Here is a 21,538-nt window from a genome sequence, read left to right on the forward strand (position 1 = left end):
GAAAGTGTCAGCTACGCTTTATTTTCTGTGGATTGTTGGGTAATAGAAAATCTGAGGGAAATCTACAATGGAATAAGAGATCTCTGGGGATGGATAAGTAGACCTCTAGGGAATTCTTGAATAATCACCATAAAAGTCAAGTGCATCGCATTTCTCATGTTGTTTTAGACTGAATGCAATGTTTGATACATATCGGATCATTTCTGACCAAAAATGAATTTTGTACAAGCACAGTTTTCACGGAAAAAATCAAAGTTCAATACTAGTTACAGTAATCCTCTAGTTAATTCTAGAATAATCACCCACAAATGTCATTGAAAAAACGTTGCTTGTACAAAATTTAATTTTTGGATATTCTGCCGACACAAAGTTCGTAGTTTATTGTCAATTTTTTCTGACTAATTCACTACAAGTTCACGGAGCCACGAAATATAATATTTCACTTCTCATTTTCTCAGTAACTAAAGATTATTTAATAATATACTCAAAATGTCCAGCCACTGGAATCATACACGCTTTGACTGTTTTCATCATAATATTTTAGTTCTAAGGAAAAGACATTCTGTTCATAAGACGGCTGGAATCCACAAGGAATGTTACACCTCTCAAGGATAATCAACTCACACTTTCGTGAGTATTGCGATTAAGTAGGGCTAACAACTTCCTGTGACAACAAAATTCTCGTTTATTAGAAATAATTTACCACACACTTAAAATAGGGTAACAAGATTAAAAAATCTGGTGTGGCGCACTCACACAACTTTCCTTGCCGTTATGAAAATTGATCACCTGACGCTAGTGTTCCCGCGCATCTCAAGTCTACTATTCAAAGATTTGAGCCAGCTGGTGACAGGGCAATAACGCTGGAGACACACATGAGGTCTGCTATCTCTTCATAGTGAATGATTTAATAGACTCAACAATAATTTGCAATTGAATAATCACATTTGCTCGAATTTAAAGCTTATTTTTAATTTTAAGTGAAAATGTTATTGAACATTAATTGTAGAGATTTTCATGCTCAATCTACTCCACTTGATTTTTTTGTTTAAATTGTATCTGAAGCCTGATAATTGGGAATCTAAAATCGAACTTTGCATTGATGGGGCGGAGCTCCCGAAATTTTTACAGATATGGGACTTGTGGCAGTTGATAGAGCTTATCGATGACTATTTTGGGTATGAATTTGATCAAAATCGTTGGAGCCATTTTAGAAAAAATCGCGAAAAACACTGTTTTTGACAACGTTTTCACCATTTTAGCCGCCAACTTGAATCGCATTCGATCGAAATTGTTCGTGTCGGATCCTTATAGTGTAAGGATCTTAAGTTCCGAATTTCAAGTCATTCCGTTAATTGGGAGATGAGATGAGATGATATCGTGTACACAGACGCACATACACTCATACACACACACATACAGACCAATACCCAAAAATCATGTTTTTGGACTCAGGGGACCTTGAAACGTATAGAAAACATTAAATTAGGGTACCTTAAATTTTTTTTGGGAAGCAATATTTCCCTTACCTATGGTAATAGGGCAAGGAAAGTAATGAAACGTATAGAAAACATGAAATTAGGGTAGCTTAAATTTTTTGGAAAGCAATACTTTCCTTACCTATGGTAAAAGGGCAAGGAAAGTAAAAAATCGCTCTGTAGGAATTCAGAATAAAGGAGCTCAGCAAACATCTATTTGTCAATTAAACTGTACTAGTAGCTCTGTGAACAGTAGAGCTCGTGCTCAGTAAGTTACATTGACCTGTTGTTATGTTTTCTCAAAAATTAATAGATCATTTATCAATTTAAAATGTCTAGAAAAATCCTAAATAAACATAGAGCTTTCCGTCCTATCGTACCGTGACGTGTCGTCCCGGAATGTGAGTGTGAGCTCTGTTATCAGGTCTGGCTGCAACTGTCTACAACCTTGATGGAAAGATATTACATTTTCAAGATGTTCGATGTTTTTGAACGGGTAGTATTATAGTCTACTAGACAGCTGATTTATGATGAATATAGTCTGATTTTTACTCTAATATTGGCGTATGAAGGAGGCTCCTTTTTCCTTTTATAATATCCTTGAAATGAAAATTTTTCAAAAACCTTGTATATACGTCGACGCGCAATTTAAAAAGGAACATACCTGTCAAATTTCATGGAAATCTATTACCGCGTTTCGCCGTAAATGCGCAACATATAAACATTTAAACATTAAGAGAAATGCCAAACCGTGGCTTTACTTCGCTCGGTCAATAAATTCAATATAAAACTTCAAACATTTTCCTTATAATTTTGTTACATGGATTAATAGAAAATTGATGAAGCACATTCGAACAAACTTTTTAAATATTCAAATAATGGCACATGGTACTTACAGTGAGATCTCTGAGCCGAGCTATAGTGGAGATGTCGCTGTCATCCAGGTCACTTGGCTGAATCATGTCGAGATTTTCGGTGATTTCAGTCAGAGACTGTGTCTGCCTTTGCAAGCGCAACTCCAAATGGGACTGAGTCTTGGTCAGACCCTCAACAAGCTGTTCACAGAAACAAATAAAATTAATCATCACTGTCTACTCAACTCGAAAAAAAATCATGAAAATGATATATAAATATTTTAGTAACTCATTTCAATTAAAATCTTCAGCTTATTCTACAGGTAACGCTATCTGGTTTGTCGAATGATAGATGAGGATAGCAATAGGCTACCAATGTTGATCAAATACTGCCAGTATATACTGCACTCCGACAAATAAGAAGATACCAAACTGACAGTGGCAGTCTATCACTCACTGATGTCACACATACACTATGTGGAGTGACATACCAGAATTTGGAGAGTTTTCAAGCTCAAAAAAGGCTGTGAGGGAATTAAATGTATTATACCTACAGAGTCCTGTAGAGACCACTTTATAGTACTAGAAATAATATCCGTTCCCTCTATTTATGTCTATGAGGTGATTATACATGTTAAAAGAAAGACTATGTCTAGAAATGCTGAAACTCATAGATACAATACAAGAAATAGAGGAGATTATGCTTCACTGTATCACAGAACAGCGCTTTTTGAAAAAAAACATATAAGGGCTTCAAATTTATTAGAAGGCTTCCTACTAATTTGAAAAATTGTGATGATGTCCATGTTTTTGAAAAGAAGTTGAAGAGCTTATTGATAGTTGGAGTGTTCTATACCACGGAAGAGATTGTGTGTAGAGAGGGTTCCTTTGTGTTATTTCCTTCTCCTTTTTTTGTGTTACCTTATATGTTTTAGATTTTGACAATTCCTATACTCTGATAAGAGTCTACTGAAAATAAACAACCATATGGAGCTAGAGACGGATAGCGCTATCTGGTTTGTCGGATAATAGACAAGGTTAACAATACCAATGTTGATCAAATACAGCTATTATATTGTGAACGTCACTACAGTGATTGCCTACCTGCAAAGCCTCGTACTCTTGGTTGGTGGGCGTGTGCAGCCAGGGTGGCTCGGTGGCGACCAACTCGCCGAGGCTGGTGGCCTCCTCGAAGGGACACGGGTAGTCGGAGGCGGCGGCGTTCAGGAATAGCTTGAGGTCGGCGCTGTCCGCCCCCGCGTAGTCCATGGGTGGCGAAAGGGGCGGCAAGATCGGCAAGGGCGGTGCGGTGGTAGAGGCAGGGGCGAGCTGAGGGGAGGGGGGTGGCTTTGGTGTCTGGCACAGCACTGTGGCGCGCGTCTCCTGCACTGGCACCTCTGTGCGCATGCGCTTGCTCACTGAACATCCCTCGTAGGAGGTCGTCGGCTCCCTGCAAAAATATCATACCAAATTCACATGTTTATCCGGTGTTTTTATTTCATGGATAATATGGAACACATAGTACTAGATTGCAGTGGCGAGGCGTGGAATACTCCAGCGGTCATCGCAGCCCCCCCCCCCCCACCATTGAAGTGCCATCTTCTAGGAAATGCTAGCAAATTGTTGATTTTTGAAGATTTTGGAGTACGTGAACATTTTCCTCTGAACTCACATACAAAAGGCAGAGAACTGAGAAGAATTCTCTCCAATTTCACCTCTTGTATAATTTTCAGTGAATCCTCACTACCAACTTTCAATTACTTACCAACTCTCACTACAACTGGAATTTCTTTCATATTAATAATACTGTATTCATCTTCCACTTCATCCATGGTTCACACTTTACATTCACTAATTCATGCACATAAAACACTGTAAAAACACGATTACTAACTCACACGAATAAGATTAACCTCACTTTTAAAACAATAATATTTCAAATGCGCAAATTTCCGTTAAAGCTGTAGTGATGGTGGGGCGTGGGGAGGAGGAGAACGCAGCTACCGAAAACCCCCGACAGTAGCCGAGAACGCGCGAAGCCTAAATACATCGCAGCCGGTTGCGATGCATTATTCAAATGGTCTGAAACCTGTGGGCTGGGGGCTCTAGCCAAGGACTGGAGGGGGACTGGAGTGAAATTTTATCCATTTTATGACATGGCCCCCTGCATTCAGAAATAATAGTGGCATCCATTAGTAAAACACTATCAAACAGGAACATCAAAAGTCTCCGAGCCCTTTCTCATAGTGATAGCAGTAGATTAGAGCAATAGTTGGTAGCGGAAGATCAGATAGTAGATTTTAGTAGCGGCCACTAATGACTACGTCTTTGGAGGTGGTCACTATCGTCCATGTGTAATGGGGTCTTATTAATTAATTTTGTTCACTTTATTTTTTAATCCCAAGGGATTCGATGATATTCTTTTATATACTATCAGTATAATAATTATTGGAATGTACCTTAGTCTACCATATAATAATCTAACAATAATATGGATGAACATTGATTTATTTGAAATAATAAAATGAAGAAAATAAATAGGAGAGCAACAGATCTAATCAAGCATTTGGTGAAATATCTTGATTCCCCCATCTAACATCTCTCAAACTCAACTGAACTCTAATCGAAGAAACGTTTGTAAACGCTTGTGTGAATGCTTATTCAACAGTTTTTTATCAATAAAAATACATTTCTAAAGTATATGCAATACGACAATTGATATGCGACTAGAAATCTAAAACAAATGACAAATTACAAATAAAATAACAAATGAAGACTTGTTTATTGACAAAAAAAAACTATAGGAATTGACAATATGTTTAAAATTTTGGTAATCAAAATCCAATTCTTATATTTGTATAGGAATCCTAGATCTCGGAAATCACATGGAACATAATAAAACATTATAAACATTATACAACAATTTTTCATTCATAATATTTATTCATTCAAGAATTCAAACTCTATACATTTCTATTATTTGGATTTCAGCCTTAGTTTTTCTAAATGATTATAAATTATGTATGACTCGTGTATCATATAGCGAGTTTTTACAACTTCAGTTATGTCGCTTCTCGCACCCCAATCGCCATCTTTCCTTGTTTATCCAATCTCCTTCAAAGAGACCTTTACTCTCCATTTGAATGTGGACATTGGATACCCATTTCTTTCGCGATCTTCCACGCCTATTTCTGGTTGCTGGTTCCCAATTCCATGCTTTCAAAGGTAGTCTTCATTCATTTTGCGCAGGTGTCCATACCATTTCAATTGCTTCTCTCCAATGACATATATTATTGTGTTTTTTCGTTCATTCTCTTTCTCTTATGATTTAATTCCTGATTCAACGTTAATCCTAAACTCCTTCTCCAGTACATCATTTCCGCTGAAAGAAGTTTTTGAGATTTCAATTTTTCCGTCCACATACCACACTTCTGACCCATACGTCAAGACTCGTCAATGTAAAAAATGTCATACGCAGAATATTGATTTATTTGAGTAGTGTAGCCTATGTAATAATGACATGATGAGCATACCTGGTGCTAACGATCCTCCTGAGCACAGACGGCCGCTGCTGCTGCATTTTGATGGTGACGCTTTGGTTGATGGGCTCAGCAGGCGGGGGCGGTGGCAGTGGCGGTGGCGGACCCTGGCTGCTCTGCTTGTCGTCGCTCTTCACCACCTTCACCACCGGCGGATTCAGGTTCATCTGCTGGTTGAGGTAGGACACCGGCGGGATGTTCTTGGTCACCACGTTCATGAAGTTCTCGATCTCCTTGCAGTCCTCGGGCGTGTCCAGGGTGCTCGGCACCGACGGAATGCCTTCAACCAGCAGGTTCTTGATGTACTTCTGCAGCTGAACCGGGTCCTCAACCTCGGGCGCCAATGGGTTCGGCTCCACCACGTTCGGAGTCTGAAACACGGTCACAAATCAAGAGATAACAAATCACTGTCAACTCTTGAATAATGATATTAAAAATATTCAAATTGCTTTTCATTAGTACTTTACGGGAGAGTCCCAGGCCCGGTTGCACAAAAACCTGTTAAATTTTCATCATGATTAAAGTCCACGAGATCCAATCAGAAAAGGTTTTTCTTAGGAGAAGGCTTCTCTCATTGATTCTCGTTACATTCAATCATGATAGAAATAAAACAGGCTTTTGTGCCAGATGATAAATTTTGGATAGATCTAGAATTTCACAGAGACAAGATTTCGGTATTATTCTTCCAAAACGTCTACAACTGTGCATGAAACAGATACTTTTTTAACCTTTATCCTTTATTCATTTATACAATAAGTTCATTATAAAAAATTATGGGGAGAGGAAAAATAAGGTAACTTTGTGCTATTCCTCTCCCAAATTTAGATAGCACATGGTCCGAAATAGGTTAAGTCTGTCAGTTCACAATAAAGAGGGAGCCAAGCCGATTACTTTTCATTATTTGAGAAAGCAAATAACATGAACAACGGCAGCTGTGTGATTTTACTACCATCATTGTATAATTATGCAAATACATAGATAATTAGAAGATTAGTATAATTAATTATGGTGAATTAAATTCCGACTGCATGGCTCAGTTCTAGTGTCAGAAATTTCAAGTTGCACCTCATCAATATAATAACTGCCTTTCATTGCTGCATACATACAGAGAGCATCTGGTGATAACAACAGAAACTCGTGTCACTCTGATTTGAACATCACTTTAGTGCGTTGATATCACCTCACTATCAACAGTGTAACCACAAGTGAAACGTTTTAGTGACCTTACACTTATTGGTAGTATTTCTTACACTGTTGTAAGTACAAAGTTTTTAAAATACTTTGAGAGCACTTTGTAATTGATATACCTACTTTATAATATTGATACAAGGATGAAGTCATTATATCTTATATACATAAATTGCGAGTACGCCGTTATCCTATGTCATATCATATCTCTTCCAAATTACTCATATAATACGCTTATGAGCCGCCTAGAAAAAACTACCAAATAGATATATTTGCTCAAGCACAGGTAAGCATTTGAAGTATAAAATGGTTTAGGCATTTCACAGGGAAACTAGTGATACAAATTAATCCGATCTCCGGATAAGATTGATTGTCTTTTTCAAGAGAAATACTTACAGCTTCCTTCCTTCCCCGCTCAGTATTGGAGATCTCTTTTCGCCTCTGATTCATAACAGGTGAAAAGTTTTCTTTCATCTCTTTGTTCAGTTTTTCAAACTCCTGTTGCCTGTAATTGAATTCAAATATCGTACTTTAATAACAACAAGATTCTTGTTAAATAAATTCTTGTTGAATAAAATTCAACAAAAATACTAATTTGAAAGAAAACTTCAAAAACTGAATGGTTTTTGAATATAATGAATAGTTTAATCGTTATAGAAATGACTAGAACCCTCTTTATACTTTTGTACTTGAACAAAATTCAGCACTCTGCAACTTAATAGACACTTGAAAATAGCATGAGTGCTGAATTGTGTTTAAATAAAAAAGTATAAAGAGAGTACAAGTGATTTTTATAATAAATAAAAGTTCAAGTAACCCTGTTAAAATACCCTATCATTATAAAATATAGTATTGAAACAGTTCCGAAATAACATTATTATAAAACTGAGTAGCTAGAGTTCAAAATGTCAAAAATCCTCAATTTATTGATATTTTATTCCAGTAAGATAATAATTTTTTAATTAGTTGTGATGGTAATGGTTGACTTCACTGAAATAAGAATTCATAGAAAACGCTTCAAAACTACCACAAAAATTCAAGGCGCGACCTCTACTATTATTATAGGGATCAATAAAATTAGCCATTACATCTCATTCCAACTAAATTTATTCCGATTTATTTAATGAATAATAATTATTAAATTATTATTGATGTAATACTCACGATACGACCGTGTTTATGCAGACAAATGATTGGATTGTTTCTCCATCGTCAGCCAACTCGATATAGCCGTGTGTTCTCATGAAGATGAACTTTCCATTCTTTGTTAGCATTTTGTAACAACTGTTTCCAATCCGTTTACCACCACAGAACACTGTCAATGGATGAACATATAAGATAAGGCAATGTTTCAAATTGGAAGGAATAGTTGATTAATAATCTATTCTTATTAGAGTATGTCAAATATCACACATGTATCCACAAAAATATTCAGGTGTTTCATTAGCTTCATATTTAAAAAATAGTGATAATCAACTTATAATCTATCAATGGAATGTATCAGATATCTATGTTTAAAATTAATAAAAATTGTGTTGAATTCTATCGTTATTGCTTGTTCTTCATCTTTCAACTTTCAATGATTTAAGATCTCTGTTTAGCGAAAATATTTCATGATAATTTGTAAATAGAAGGTATTTCAGTATTATAAATCTTATAACATCCAATCAATGAAGAAGAAATCAATAATTATTTATCGCCGAAATAACGAAATACAATGAACTTAATAATAAAAAATTTAAAAATACAACTGATAAGAAATAAACTACCAAAAACAGACCCCACTGGTTATTGAGTCAATTTTTCAGGCACCAACAACGAACAGAAGATCTTTGAAGGGCTCAAAAGAGTAGACTCATTGATTCAATTCTCCCCCAATTACTTACACAAAAAAAGATTATTTCTCAATTCCCGTTGGCCTTTAGTTCGATCAGATGTCTAGCCTAGTAACATATTCATCAAGTTTCACTAGCATCGGAGTACATAACTCCTACTCTAGTATATCTCTTTCACTTGTATCTATGGAAGAAGGAAGAAGTTTGATTGATTAAGTATTAGTCAAAATTCTAGTGGGATAGAATTCAGTGTTGAACGTATGGGGTGCATAAAATAGTCTGTAAAGCACGGCTGCACACAGGGACACTGGCATTACGTCCACTAGCTTCTACGGGAACGCGGAATTGGAAATTTCATGTACATTTGAATTCAGAACTGAATTGTGAATGTCATGTACATTTGAGTTCAGGAAATTTCCAAATCCGTGTTCCCGTAGTAGCTATAGTTTGTATAAAATAAGTTGAGACTTGGAAGAAGTCAAAGCGTTGACAAATTCTGTAAAATTGCAACTTTCTCAAATTTTCAATTTAACCACATAATATTGTTTGTTGAATATTATTCCCTCTAGCGCTGAAAAAGTTTCAGGGTTGAATGATTAAAAGAAGATTCAATTTTTTCATATAATAATCAGATATTTTACATACCTATCCTACACGGTATAGAACTAACTTCGGTTTTGCGACGCCGCAGGTGGTTCATGGAGTGGAGCTGAGGACACCTTTTTATTTGGCTCAAATGGTCTATCGTAATTTGACCGCAATCTCAAGAATTTATTCATATTTCAATTCTCAAATCTGTATGTTAATCTTATCAATCTTTTTCTGTTTATGAAATTTTGTCAATGAGTCTTACTCTGTTGCAATGCAATCATGGTCCACATTATGTAATCTATTTTTTTCTGTTTTCTTATGTGAATTTTTCTTCTATTGTAAAGGGTTGTGTGGTAGAGAGGACCAGGAGTCCTAACTCCGCCCTAATAAAGGCATATAATCAATCAATCAATCAATCAATCTCTCTCTCTCTTTCAATAGCGCTACACCCCAAATCGGGCTATGGCCTCAACCAAACTACGCCTCCATCCATCTCTGTCTAACCAATACCTACTATTACTTCAGGCCCCACAACTGAAGCTATGATAAACTATGACGTAATCACATGTAGATCGATGATGTACTGGCGATAGGCAAGCGAAATAAGTCAATACCTACTATTACTTCTATTATTAAGTAATAGTAGGTATTGAATAAGAGCGCTGATGTTTGTTATCACATCTGATATGGTAACCAACAAAATTCCAATTACGAATTCTATTTTCACGGTCTTCCATTCCAATGAATATGGTTTGTTCATCATTCTTCTAGTTTACTCTTTTGTAAAAAGTAATGGTAAATTTGGGGTTTTAAATCATGGTATTCTGTTTGTGTACCCAATTGTCGCGGGAATTATAACGAGACTCCAAAAGTTTCTGTATTTTCTTTTCCAAGAGATTAAACTTTGAAACGAAAATGTATACAAGCGATATAAAGGAAGAACTTTAATCCTACAAAACAACAGTTTACATGAAATGTAAAAGAACAGTGTAAATAAAGTGTGAGAGAAAAATTTAATTAAAGTGTGGAAGAACAGTGTAAATAAAGTGTGTAAAAATACTGTTGAACTAATAAATTAAAAAGTAAATGCAAGTGTTGGAACTGTCCATAAGATTAAAGGTTTTATTTAACTAAAAAAAATCTCCTGTCGGGTTTCTCTGTACCACAAATTTATAGTGATCATATCTCTGGGAACCTCTTTCCTAAAAAAGAGTTAAATCTAATTTGGTTTACCTTTGATTTACCTCTCCTTTGATTCTGATGCAGGCTATTATTAAGTATTTCTGGTTGAGATAAATTTATCAATAGCTCTATCACTGAATCAATATGTTAAGTCTATTTATGTTGATAATCAATATATCAAGCTGAAAGTATAGAGAAATTATTGCATTTAAGGAATAAAGTGTTTTATTTCAATAAAATTTATATTTAATAAATTACAAATGTCTTTAATCTGGAATTTAGATAGTATTTCACCCAATAAAAAGTCGATACAGTAACAAATGTTAGAGAGTATACATTGATAAGCTAGTAGAAACTAATATAAATCTGAGAAGAATCAATCCACATGTTATGACGTCATTAATTAGTTGTGGGGCCTGGAGTAATAGTAGGTATTAGACTAACGCCGCTCTCTTCCATCCCCTTACACGCAACATTTCTTTAGCATCCTTCTGCACCCTATCCTCCCATCGCTCTCAGGTCTCCCAACTGGCCGTCTTCCTCCAGGCTGACCAACAAACACCTTTCTTGGCACTCGTGCTTCAGGCATTCTTTGCACATGTCCTGCCCTTCGGAGGCGCATCAATTTTATGTGGCCTTTATACTTATTTCATTTAGGAAATTGAAATTTTATTGAGAAAATTTTATTTTATTTGGGAAATTGGAATTTTATTGAGAAAAGTTTCATTTTTTTAGGAATTTGGTATTTAATTGAGTCTTACTCTGTTGCAATGCAATCATGGTCCACATGACGTCATCCTTGTGCATGTACTTGAAGCCGGGCATGCCAGTGACCTCGCCGGGCAGATAGCCGGCCACCATCGAGATGCGGTGATCGGTGTAGATGATGCGGCCGTCGATGTGGTGCCGGGTGATGTACTCCTCCCGCACGTTGAACTCACCCAGCGTCAGGATGCGCTCCTTCACCGGCCGCACAAGCGCCACAAGGAATACGTCGTTCTCCGTGTATTGTTGTTCTGCACAAAAAAAACAATCTTTGATGAGAGATATGAAACAATTGACCCTGAAATTGATAGGGTGCGAAAAATGGAAACTCTGACATTAGACCAGCCAGGTCACTCAACATTTTTTTCTCAAGAGAAATGGAGATATGGATTAATTATATTATGTATGGATGATGAAACTGATATTAAAAACTATACATAAATAATATTAGTACTAGAAACATCATAACAGCCATGGATACATGTTATCTCGTAATAGAAAATGGTATTCGAATGTTGTATTTGAGAATTAAAATATAATAATACAAAACTTCATGATATTGTTCAACAAATCGACTCATAATCTTATATTTTTATCAACATATTATTATATTTTACGACATGGAAAAGTTATAATTTTTTGTGTGAAGTTTTGATGAATAGATCTGAGATTTTTGAGTAGAAATAAATAGTGATAATTTCCGGAAATTTTTTAGATAATTAAAACATTCTCTTTTATAGAATAATCAATTTCAAATAGATCAAATAATCAACATATTATGATATTTTACGCCATGGAAAAGTTATAATTTTTGTAAGAAGTTTTGATGAATAGATACTGAGATTCTTGAGTAGAAATAACTAGTGATTATTTCCGGAATTTTTTTTCGATAATTAAAGCATTCTTTTTTATAAAATAATCAATATTACAAAGCATATTTTTCAAGGATCGATTGATTGATGTAATAATTGTCAAATGATGTATTGCCCATTGAACAATTGTTGTGATTGATGAAAAATTGAGATAGTGATTGCTTATTGATAGAACAAAAAATATGGTTAGAAAAATGAAAGCAAAATTAGATAATATATTAATTGGAGTTGAAATAATGTGTATATTCAGCATAGGGATTGGATTCTACATTCCAGCCAAAATTATGAAACATAACCCACCACAGTTCATAATAAAAAGAGTACAATCTCAGCAAAAATCTGGCAAGAACTGGTATTCACTTGAAAGAATGAGTTGGAAACTCTAACCTTCAGTGCTGAGGAGAAAAAATCGTAAAAACTATTGAGGAAATCTTACATAATCTTACGACTGATTCACAGATGTTGTAAAGTAAATCAAAACATTTACTACTGTTATTGTTGGAAAGTTCAGTAGTAGCTTGACGAAAGGAGTGGGCAGAAGAAAGAAGGGTGGTTATGAAGGTAGAGGAAGGGTTCTGAGGGGTGAAAACAAAACGTAGCCTTCAAGGAGAGGGGGTGAAAGTATTTGTAAGGGCGGGTCAATGACCGAAGGGTGACCCAGTTCATTGATGAACTGAGTCTGCCACGTGCGTGCCCCACCCTTTACTACGAAGGGCCTTCAAACAGGGCTCGTCAGGTGCTGCTCCCCAGTGGCCAGTCTACCAAGCTCTAACTAAATACACCGATTCAATTCATGGAACAGTAGACACTGTTGACCAATTAGAGGTAGATCCAGTGACGCTTCAAGAGCTACTTTGAAGTCAATTTGGATCTCACATAATAAAATAAAATAAAAATTGTTGAATATTCGTAACATTGACTTCTATTTGTACTATTTTATAAGGCAGTGCACACCAAATATGAAGACATTTTTCGATTTAAATACTATTAGGAAAAAATCGTTCCTAAGATTCATTTCTTATTACATTTTGCGATATAAACACCTAAAATTTAAATTTTTGGATCATATTGGTAGCGAATAGATTCCTGAAAATGTGCATCATACATCATACATACTTCCATGGGCCTTGTTTGAGAAATGTATCCCATTTTTCATAGATTAACTCGAAATAACTAAAATTGACTTAATGAAAATGGAATTATACAGTGAGAATGTTTTTCAACACAAAATTCTACTTATCAATCAAGTTGTGTGGTCTGTTTTTATAAGTAAATACAATAATATTGAGCAGCTATTTTATGCTTAACAAACAGGTTTGTCAAACTAACAAGAATGAATGATTTGATGAATGAACAACGTTGAAGTGAAACTAGACAGTCTATAGTGGTAGCTGACTAAGTCGAGCTATTCGCTAAGCTAACTCCTGCTATTTGTATTTGCTAATCTGTGATAACTCAATGCTATAATAGTACGTTAGAAAAAATCTGGTGTGGTACACTCACACAACTTTCCTTGCTCATTGAACTGTAAGCCTCATTATTAAACGAGAATAATTTAGGGGAATAACATAATGACGATTGGAGGCAACATATTTGAAACTACGGTCAGACTTCTGTATATGTGTAGTCTATATATAATTTATTGTTTTCAGAGTACTTTTTCCTTTGTGTAAATTGTGAAATTCGATGATTTCTTTAAAAGTCGTCAAAACAGATGTTTTACAGATGAAATATCTCGACTATGTGTTCTTTTTATGAACTGCTCTACCTACCTACCTCATGCACGAGAAAAAGGTTACAAAGTCCATTTCTCAAGGATGAGGTGGACCCCCCATTAGTTTCCCAGAAAGGAGACTCATGCCAGTTGATAGAGCTGATAAATAACTATACCGAATTTGAAAAAAATCGGTCAAGTCATTTTTAAGAGAATCGTGAAAAACATGGGTTTTTTTAGTAATTATCGGCCATTTTTCTCAGAATATTACGGAGCTCCTGCAATTTTCCCAGAAATGAGACTCATGTCAGTTGATAGGGCTTATAAATAGCTATCCATGGTATAAATTTGAAGAAAATCGTTAGAGCCGTTTTCGAGAAAACCGTGAAAAACATGGTTTTTTAGTAATTATCCGCCATTTTTCACACACACACACACACACACACACACACAACACACACACACACACCCAAAAATCATTTTTTTTGGACTCAGGGGACCTTGAAACGTATAGAAAACATGAAATTAGGGTACCTTAATTTTTTTTGGAAAGCAATACTTTCCTTACATATGGTAATAGGGCAAGGAAAGTAAAAATTAGCAGACGAGATAGCAGATGGCGCAGGTTTAAGTCCGCTAACTCTAGCTAACTCTGTTAAAACGACGGCCATATTTGTTTTGGTAGCAAAAGTAAGGTTATGAACTTTGAGTTACACAAATTATCCACTTGGAACGCTATTGCAGTTAGCTTATAGCAGTTGGTTTTAGATTGGGCGTTCACAATAATTCAGAGTTATCAAATAGCACTTTAGCTGGCTAAAACAACATTGTGAATACCCCTAATATTATTGTACAATATGGTACTTATAACAATAAGCCACACAACTTTAGTACAGCTGCGGCCACCTCAGTATCTATGACCTATTTACTTCAGTTTTGTGGTCTGATTTTTAACATGAGGCCACAGTGTCATTCAAGTATTGGTCTAGTTGTGTGGCCTGTTGTTGTGTATAGTGATATTCACGTTATAATGACAGTGGAGGAAGATAGGAGAACAACGTTGCCGATCCTCACTGACTTGTCAATGTCTTCTTGTCGGTAGCTGATACAGGTTTATTGATGTTTCATTCTCGTTTAAAATAATCAATTATATTTTATTAAGCAAGGAATTATATTTTTCAATAATTTCATAATGAATTTTCATAATAATTATGAAATATTTTGTTAATTATTAATTCTACATTGTTAGAAGCAGATCTGGCAACAGAGCAAAGCGAGAGAGAGATAGCGCTATCTGCTTTGTTGAATGATAGACAAGGATAGCAATATCATTTCTAATCAAACACTGACATTATAACGTAGATCTCACTAGAATAGAATAGAATAGAATGATAACCTTTATTTTATAACTGGGAGGGCGAAGTTAGGGCGCAGTCGACCCTCTCTTACACTTAGCCCTCCAATACAATACTAAATTATAATTTAACAAGCAATACCCAGTAAATAAAATAAAACAAAACTTTATTTTAGATTAAAAAAGTAAAAATAATAATAAGTGGAATAGTTGAATAAACTTAAAAGTAGAGCATTCTTAAAAGTATAATAACAAAGATCTGTTGGGAAATAAATAAAAAAATTATGACGGAAGGATAGGATCGAAGAAGCAAAAAAGAGCAATATGGCTTCAAACCTTTCTTATAAGCAAGATGAGAAAATAAGGAAGTTAATAAATACTTCTAGCATGAAATTACTTATGAGAGAGAAAAAGAGTATTTTTTTAATATCTGTCTAGAGTTTACTTTCAAAGTTGAACTTGAATTTCTTAAAATTACTCTAAAGAAATTAATTCAGTACTATAGGTACTGATATTATACAATAATATGGATTGTCTAGGGACCGCTTTAGGAATGGATGAATGAATGAAGGAATGAATGAATGAATGAATGTCGAAATACTAACGGGTGCGGTTGCGCTTGGCGAGCTGCCGGGCGGCAGGGTCGGGCCGCGTGGAGAGGCGCAGATGGCCGTTGACATGCACCAGCTGATAGTCGAGCTTCTCGTTCTTGGCGGCCTTGGAGGGTGGCTTGGGTCCGCGACTGAGGCGCAGCAAAAAGGAGCGCGGCAGACACACCTCGTCCTCGAGGCCGGCCGCCTGGGCGCCTGCCAGTGGCCGCATCAATGCCCCCCCGCCGCTGCACTGTGACGACGAGTCTGACGAATCATCGCTCGCTGCCACTTCTACAATTAAAAATACAAATAGACATTGATTACTGCAAAAATACTAAACAATACAATACAAAGGAAAACAATACAAAAAAATTCTACAAAAAGTTTTCTAAATTCAAATAATTATTCCAGAACCAAAAATCAAGTGAAAAAGCAGGGTGTGATCATAACCTAAACCTTTGGACAATATTAACTTTTTATCAAAATTTTTGGAGAGAAATAGTACAGGCTCAGCCTAGTTTTTCCTTCAATGTCATAATTATATTATGACTGTAGTACTTTGTACAATAAATGAATGAATGAAAACACTTGACATTCACAACACATCAATCAATCATTTATTCATCTAAACACACACAAAACTATACAAAAAAACAATTACAATGAAATAGTTGGTGCCGGTTGCACAAAAGCTGGTTAAATTCCACGAGAATCAATTAATAAAGCCGTATTTTCAAACAAGCCTTCTCTGATTGGTTCTCTTGGAATTAATCAAGGTTAAAATTTAACCGGCTTTTGTGCAACCGGGCCTTGTGTTGTGCTAGAAAGAAAAAAGAAGGAAAAGTGCCTTTACAACTAAAGCTTTAAATTTTACCAAAACTAAAACTTTACTTGGTTTCCCAAATAAAGCCTAGAACACACTTTTAGGCACGTTTGATAATCTCAACAATCACCCTCGCATAATTTCATCATCCATACACAAGCAATAACTTATTATGTGGGCATCGTTAGTAATGAAGAAATAAAAAAGAACACTTATAGAAAGTGAAAAATTAAATGCATATATTATATTGTATCCACTTCCGTATCCTAAATAAATAGAATGAATAGATAACGTATCCATTTCCATAATGTAAACACATTATAAATAGTTAAATACATACTGTAGAGTAGATCATCAAAATATAATTTCAATATTTAATACTTTAGTCAATGGAATTTATTTTTATATTCAATATTAATACTATATTGTATTTTACTATTTCGTTAAGAAGTTATCAGGTTTTTAACAAGACTTATTCGAAGAAGTTGACAAAACAAAATTACAACGATAAGTGTCACAAAATTTACAGACAACTAAGATGCAGTTTTTCAATAGGTACAGGTTTATAGTAAAAACAGTTGGATTACGGTAATGTAAGTTTCAGGTTACTTTACATTTGAACAGGTCAACAGATTATACTAAGTTTCAAGTACAGTTAAACTTAGATGCAGATTTAATAAGGCTAAATTTTACTTCATCTTTAGTAATGAGATGAATTCATGGATAAAGATAAAAAAGGATAATAACATTCCAAGCTAATCTAAAAATTCTAAGGTAATCTACGACTACCTTCAACGACAAGAAAGGTGAAGATGAATTTTCGAAATCGTGACTCCTTTACTAATGAAACCAACAAGGTGGAATCATGGAGCTCATCGAATCAGTCGAATTAGAACGTTGGTAATATTTGCACATCAAAAGCCTTCATTAATCATCCAGTAATTGAAAATTTGAAAACTAGCGTTGGTGCTGCGCATCTCTAATCGCCAACCATTAAGACACTCAGCGGTTGCGTTGAATTCCAATTATTTAAGTCGTCAAACGACTAATACAAGCATTAATTTTTCATTTATCAAAGGTTGAAACCAATTTGACGAGAAGCTTTCTCGCGTCTGGCGACCGCCTCGGAAACAAGTATTGGACAGCACTCATTTGGGTTGGAATTCGACATTCGACAATCGATCTGGAACACAGAGGACCTGAATTTCGATAATTGAGGAAAACAGCAATGAGAAAGTGAATCATAACACTACCTGCAGCCGTGTAGCCCGAAGTGTTTTCGTCCGGATTGATCTTTAGCTGTTTGTTGAGTTCATCGCAGTCGTTCTTCTGGGTGTAATCGGTCAGTTGACGACCCAACATGTCCAGCTGAAACAAAATAATTACAGTTTATACGAATTGAATTTTCATTATAAATTCTATTATTACAGCTATAACCTCTAGAAATCTCTTACGCAAACCGATTCCTTCTGTGTCTCACATTTTACAGTTTGTATGACCGAATTATTTATTATAATTTCTGGTTTTACAGCTATACCCTCCAGAAATCTCTTACACAAACCAATTCCTTCTATATCTTACATTTCCTATATCGTAACTTGCCTCGTCACTTCCAACATCAAATAGTATTATCTCAAAATCCTTATTTAAATTAAAATTTAAGAAATTTTTATAACAGCTGGGATTAGAGAATGCCTAATTAAACCTGCCTAATATTCTTTAAATCTATGTGCATCACTTCACTTATAATCTTATTTTTGAGCCGTCCAATAATTCATTGAATGATAGTAATACTTGTAATAGTCTCAATAAGCCTCTGCATGCATCACATTTATTCCCATCCTCTCTGTTTTAAATCTGAATAAGCAACTCTGGTTTACGCACAGGCATTTGCCCATGCAGACCATCTAAGTTAATAAGCTTAGTGTATTCATTATATTGTTTTTGTTTTCTTGATACTATGTTTGAGTACATAAAGTAGCCTATTTTATTTTTGGATTTTTTTTTTGGGTGGGGGGGGGTAAATATCTTTCTATCTATCTGTCAAAAAAAGGGAGAGTGAAACTTCACTTTTCCCGAGAGTGGACTTTTGCTTGTTGGTTGAACTAGACTAGTTGCCTGAAGTGGAGTTATACCCAGATCTTGAGCATCTCAATGTCTCCTTGGCATAAATCATAGAAGTTGAAACAATAGACATAAGTTCGATTCACAATAGCTTTCGTAGTAACTAGCAGAATCGTAGATTGGAGTAAACGATACGCTATAGATTGGTTATTTTAGTCAGGTAGTATTCAACATAAATTTTTTATTTACTCCCATAAACACAAAATTGTGTTTCACAGCCTGTATTCAACAGTCATACCAATTTCTACTATAAATAGCACAGAGATTAATCCTGTCTTGTTCATTTTGAGATCATTTTCGTTAGAAAACCAAATGTATCAGCTTCAAATTTCTTTGATAGAATATGCAAAAGTAACTGAGGGATTCATTTTTGAGATTAATATATAGAGATTAATTCGTGAAAGGAAGAGTTAAAAATATGTTATTCCGAGATTTTATACTGAGAGTGATGCCTGCATGAGCCTTAGGCTTGTGCGTGAGTAATGATGATGACGATGATTCATTCGATGTGATGATGACTTGCATAGCTCATTCAAAGATAAACAGTAAACAAACCATAATCACAATCAATCTTAACCATAGAGCGCTTTCAAATAGTATTTCAAGCCCTTTTTGAATTGGATTGTTGAATGATTCAACTTTAGGTACTAAGGTGATGAATGTGTCAGTTCCAAATGGAGAGGGCAAATGTAAATATTGAGATCGGAAATTTGTTCGCATTGGTCCATTATTATGATTGGAATTCCATGTAAACTGCCTATAATTGAAATAATTTTATGTAAATCATTTTCAATAACCAGAGAATTTTTCAAAAATGAATAGCTGGCAACTTCCGAGAATATTTGCAAATTAAATTCAGCCAGCGGATAATTTGGACACGTGCATGTTGATGATGTGGAAAATCTCCAACCGAGAGGAAAACTTCATTTCCAGCTGAGTTTTTGGAAACCCCGAAAAGAAAATAAGAGATACAATCGAGAATATCTGGTGTGACCCCCCCCCCTCCCACCAACTAACCTGAAATAGGTCGTCAAATTAGCGAGCAGCAGCAGTCAGGTCGAAGGCTCGTGTGTGTTCTTTCGTATAATGCCACACTGTTAGAGGCACATATTATAGCTGTTCGTTGTCCGGTATTGTATTTTTGCAACATACTTTCCCGTCAAATCACCAAAATGAGGCAAAATTGATGACATATTTCGCTTGCCTTAGGCCTCTCTGTCAATATTAATACATTCCCAGAAAAATGAATCAAATTGGTTTATTTATCGTTCCACCGCGATTCAACTCTTCAACACTGATTCTCCCAATTCAAAAACAGGAATCTATTTCCATTAAGCTAATCAAACTCCAGTTAACTTTTAGTATTGCAATAAAGTTACGATTTTAAATTACATTACCAAATATCAATTTAATCTCTGTCTAATACAACATCCACCATAAAAATATTTATTGGATTGATATTCCGAAATTTTAAAAATGTCATGCCACCTTCCTAGAACCTATCAGTATATGATATTATGTGAATAATCAATTTGTAAAATTAGACATTTATAGTTGGGAAAACTAAATTATCTCATGACTAAATTTCATGTGGAAATTGCTAGAAGAATTTTTTCAAAGAAATTGGTTACGAGCATCATGAATGAAACATAAATTGTATAAATTAATAGGTACAGATGGATTTTCGTTCAATAATAATTATAAATTAATAGGCCTACATCATACAATTCTATATTGCAAATTGAATTTCCTTCATCACTGCCAACAAAAGAGAAACCTAATGGAGATTCACTATTCAAAGTTTACGAATAGAGTTTCAACATACTACGTTTCATACATTTCAGTTCAAATCACTAGAAATTCGTATACAGACTGTTTTCGATACATGACTTATATACGGGATACAAATGAGCAATTTTCAAGTTCACATCAAGGGTAACAAGTGCAGAATAAAAGGAACTGAGACTTCGCAATCTTGAGTTATGGAGTGTAACAAGAACATCTTAGTCGAACTAAACTGTGCCGAACTGCAGTATCAAACTGCTCTTATCGACGATATGAATTTTGCAAGTCAAATAATGTGGAATTAATAGAGTTATGCAAAGTGCATTCCCGACTCCATTACGGCTAGAGCGGATGGGCTAGTTGAGAACTCGAGCAATGTAAACAATGTTGGCTATTGCCTGCAAAGTAGTTTGAAATCAGAAACCAGAGTGCTCTGTGCCCGTGCCACTCAACTTGGCTCAAAGTAATTCAAACCCTCAATTTGCTCCGCCAAAGTGGACCGACCATTTCAACAAGTTCTTCATGACAAATTACTTGCCAATAATTAAATATCCATGAATAAACATATTTTATTAAATGGACACTCTAATGAAGACTAATGTTTGTTCTTGAACGTTAATAAAAGTTAGATCTCCGTCGAACAAAACCGACCGAGTGTTAATGGGTGATTGATTGGGATATCTCAATCCTTAGAAAAGAATAAATGATCATTATCAAGATTGGTCATGCATATTAAATTGAAGCTTCAAGCTAAAATAGATATTTAATTAGACATTTTTACACATCATAATATATTGCAAAAGTTATAAGAGTACTGTATGGAAAACAAACAATTATAGCA

The 21,538-nt window shown here is 35.1% G+C and overlaps 1 protein-coding gene across 4 annotated transcripts in view; it reads right to left on the reverse strand.

Annotated features, from left to right (window-relative positions):
• LOC111058432 (aryl hydrocarbon receptor nuclear translocator homolog) overlaps window positions 1-21,538 on the reverse strand; it is a 183,708-nt gene that overhangs the window by 14,588 nt on the left and 147,582 nt on the right. For all 4 annotated transcript variants that reach the window (XM_039430949.1, XM_039430951.1, XM_039430952.1 and 1 more), the window contains 8 exons: window positions 18,042-18,156; window positions 15,978-16,256; window positions 11,429-11,683; window positions 8,224-8,374; window positions 7,456-7,564; window positions 5,866-6,242; window positions 3,437-3,782; window positions 2,375-2,533 (listed from right to left, as the gene is read on the reverse strand). In XM_039430949.1, the coding sequence (XP_039286883.1) occupies window positions 2,375-2,533; window positions 3,437-3,782; window positions 5,866-6,242; window positions 7,456-7,564; window positions 8,224-8,374; window positions 11,429-11,683; window positions 15,978-16,256; window positions 18,042-18,156 (1,791 nt within the window). The remainder of the gene's footprint in view (window positions 1-2,374; window positions 2,534-3,436; window positions 3,783-5,865; window positions 6,243-7,455; window positions 7,565-8,223; window positions 8,375-11,428; window positions 11,684-15,977; window positions 16,257-18,041; window positions 18,157-21,538) is intronic.

The sequence above is a fragment of the Nilaparvata lugens genome, chromosome 6 (assembly GCF_014356525.2).
Source record: "Nilaparvata lugens isolate BPH chromosome 6, ASM1435652v1, whole genome shotgun sequence".
NCBI classification, from domain to species: Eukaryota; Metazoa; Arthropoda; class Insecta; order Hemiptera; family Delphacidae; genus Nilaparvata; species Nilaparvata lugens.